Below are 2924 nucleotides of genomic sequence, written 5' to 3' on the forward strand. Positions count from 1 at the left end.
TCTCTCGTCTTCTTCCCCAAATTAAACTCTATCTCAGCTTTCTCTCACAACCTCATCAGCTCAGCTCACCGTCTCCACCTATCCTCACCCCGACAGACTCAACACACCCAACCATAACCTCTGCTTCACACACAACGGCGACATTTTGAGTAAACCACAGGAACTAGATTCCACTCGACAGTGAACTAGAGAGAGAGATAGGGAGATGGTAACGCTGCTAGTAGCGACGAGTATTGATCCGGCTTCAATCAACCCGGCTAATGTGCTTCTCGCCATGCCCGGAGGGCAACCTCTCCCTTCTTTACAGGTATTCCTTGTTCAATTTCATATCCCAAGTATTCCTTTTTACAAACGCATGTATCGATTTCATATTTGGGTTTCTCGTTTGAATGCCATAATTATTTGAAACTTTGAAACCAAAGGATATGAAGAGTTTTTCGAATCAAGGAGTGAGAATGCTTGTACACGGAACAGTATAATCCGAGAGGATTGCAGAGTCTCATAACTTAGTTCCTGAGTTTGTAGTTATTGGGCTCTTTAAGTTCAAGTCTTGCTCAAAAAGTAAAAAAAAGTGTAATTATACCAACTATAATATGTACGCTTATTTTTATTGTCATTGGTACAGGGCGAGGCTTTGTTTCAAACCCATGAGAATTTGGATTTGCCAGAAGGTGCAACCCCAAGGGAGAGTATTAAAGCTGTTCAGAAGCTTCATCGTCTTCAGGTTTGTTTTCCTTGTAATGTTTGGAACTAGTATGTTTCATTGTAGGGGAATGTTATTTGTGGGTGTTTTAATCAACAGATTCATGTTCTGGTTCTTCTCCTGTGTTTTCCCACGGTGCACAATTATTTTCCTTAGCATTGGTTTTGGTCATATTTGAACATTTGTATGTAGAGATACGAAGGAATATCAGTCAGTATCCATGGCTGCATCAGTTTCTTCTCCTCAATCTGGTAGTGGCAACCTTCACGTGTCCTGGCACGAGGGTATGCTTGCTCATGACACCGGCAATGGCGTCTTTGACTCCGGAATCGATCCTGGTTTCTTGGACATCTTAGAAAAACACCCAGAAAACTCTAAAAGAGTCAAGAACATGCTCTCCATTCTCAGAAGAGGCCCTATCTCTCCCTACATTACTTGGCATTCTGGAAAACCAGCTCTCACTTCTGAATTGCTCTCTTTCCACTCCACAGAATACATAAATGAACTAATTGAAGCTGATAAAGAAGGGGGTAAGATGTTTTGTGGAGGGACTTTTTTGAATCCTGGCTCATGGGAAGCTGCCCTTCTTGCTGCTGGTACTACTTTATTAGCTATGAAGTATGTTCTAGATGGACATGGAAAACTTGCTTATGCATTGGTCAGGCCTCCAGGTCACCATGCTCAGCCTACCCAAGCTGATGGATACTGCTTCCTTAACAATACTGGTCTTGCTGTTAATTTGGCTTTGAATTCTGGTTGTGCTAAAGTAGCTGTGATTGACATTGATGTTCATTGGTGTGCTCAACTTACCAATTTCTTTATTATCTGATCCCATCGCATATTACCCAGAGGATGAAGCCTTTCCTGTAGAGGTTATTAAGTCCATAAAGAAATACCAAACAGACAAGGTACCATTCATGAAACAAGCTGAGTTTTAAGTGAATAAACCTCTGTTAATATTAAGCTGGCATTGTCCATCATAAACAAATCATATAGGGATGGTAAACATGTTCGTTTCCATGGCCCTGATAGTAGCAAGTCTACATATTGTTACTAATTTAGACTTAATGTTAAGAAATTTGTTGGGAGTAAAATAAGATTTTTTTGTAGTAAAAACATATTACATATATATTTTCATGGGTAGAGCTTATTAGCTTTTGCTTCAGTGAGAATATTGTAATTTTTTTTAACTTAATGGAAGTAAATGTAGTTATAATTTATTTCTCTTAAGTAATTATATTATAAAACACAAGAAAACATCATTTTCAAAAAAAAAAAAATATTTGAACATTTGTATAAATATCTCGTGATTGTTTTACTCTAATTTTAGTGTCCAATCTACATTAACTTTTGGCTGTCAGGTTGTGATATTAATATGGTTCTTGTTTTTTTTAGATGATGGGACTTATGCTATGAAAAAGGTTCTCATTCAGAATAGTGAACAGTTGGAGTTGGTGAGAGAGGAAATTCATGTTTCATCACTTTTCAGTCATCCTAATCTACTTCCGCTTCTTGATCATGCCATTATTGCTGTCAAGGTTCGTATCTCTAAACTGAATTTCATATCTTGCTAAGAATAGATAAATTTTTTAAGTCTTTTGGTGTAGTTGTTCATATCTAAACTGAAAGAATCAGTGGCAGTGAATTACATATTGGACTCTGAGTACTGTCGTTTTCCGTCATTGGAATTTTGTTGCCAATTTGTATGTGTCAATTTCCTATGACGAGAATAAGAGAGAGAAGATTAAAACAAAAGCAGGTCTTGTGGATATTATCATTGTGGATACTTTCTAGTAAAGCATGCCACCCTGTATGCGCCAATTTTTTTTCTGGTTTGCATACTTGATAGTTCTTTCTGTGTGTAATGAATTAGATGCTAAGTTTTTCAAGCAACAATTATCTGGTCATCTATAGTAGCAATATCAGTTTTTAACTTCAGAAAGTTTGATTAACAAAAGGTTTTTAAACACTATTGGAACTGTCAAAGGAAATTCTGAAATTGATCTCAAATAAGTCGTTGTTATATATGTTGGCAGCCTTCACAAGAAGGATCTTGGAAGCATGAAGCATATTGTTTCCAGTTCATTTGGATGGAAAATTGTTGGACAATGCTAACATTGTTGATTCATATGATATCATTAGATTACATTGCTAAGACACATGGAGTCAACAGCCTGCTACTTTCTTGCTGGAAGCTTAAGAAAGCATCAATTCGAAACAT

General features: G+C 37.1%; 1 protein-coding gene across 1 annotated transcript; it reads left to right on the forward strand.

Annotated features, from left to right (window-relative positions):
- The first annotated feature begins 205 nt into the window (after window positions 1-205).
- Window positions 206-1923, forward strand: LOC115710981 (histone deacetylase 8-like). The gene is made up of 4 exons (XM_030639333.2): window positions 206-307; window positions 626-724; window positions 770-825; window positions 896-1923. The coding sequence occupies exons 1-4, from the start codon at window positions 206-208 to the stop codon at window positions 1530-1532; spliced, it is 894 nt and encodes a 297-aa protein (XP_030495193.2). The 3' UTR covers window positions 1533-1923.
- Window positions 1924-2924: the final 1001 nt, after the last annotated feature.

The sequence above is a fragment of the Cannabis sativa genome, chromosome X, assembly GCF_029168945.1.
Source record: "Cannabis sativa cultivar Pink pepper isolate KNU-18-1 chromosome X, ASM2916894v1, whole genome shotgun sequence".
NCBI lineage: Eukaryota > Viridiplantae > Streptophyta > Magnoliopsida > Rosales > Cannabaceae > Cannabis > Cannabis sativa.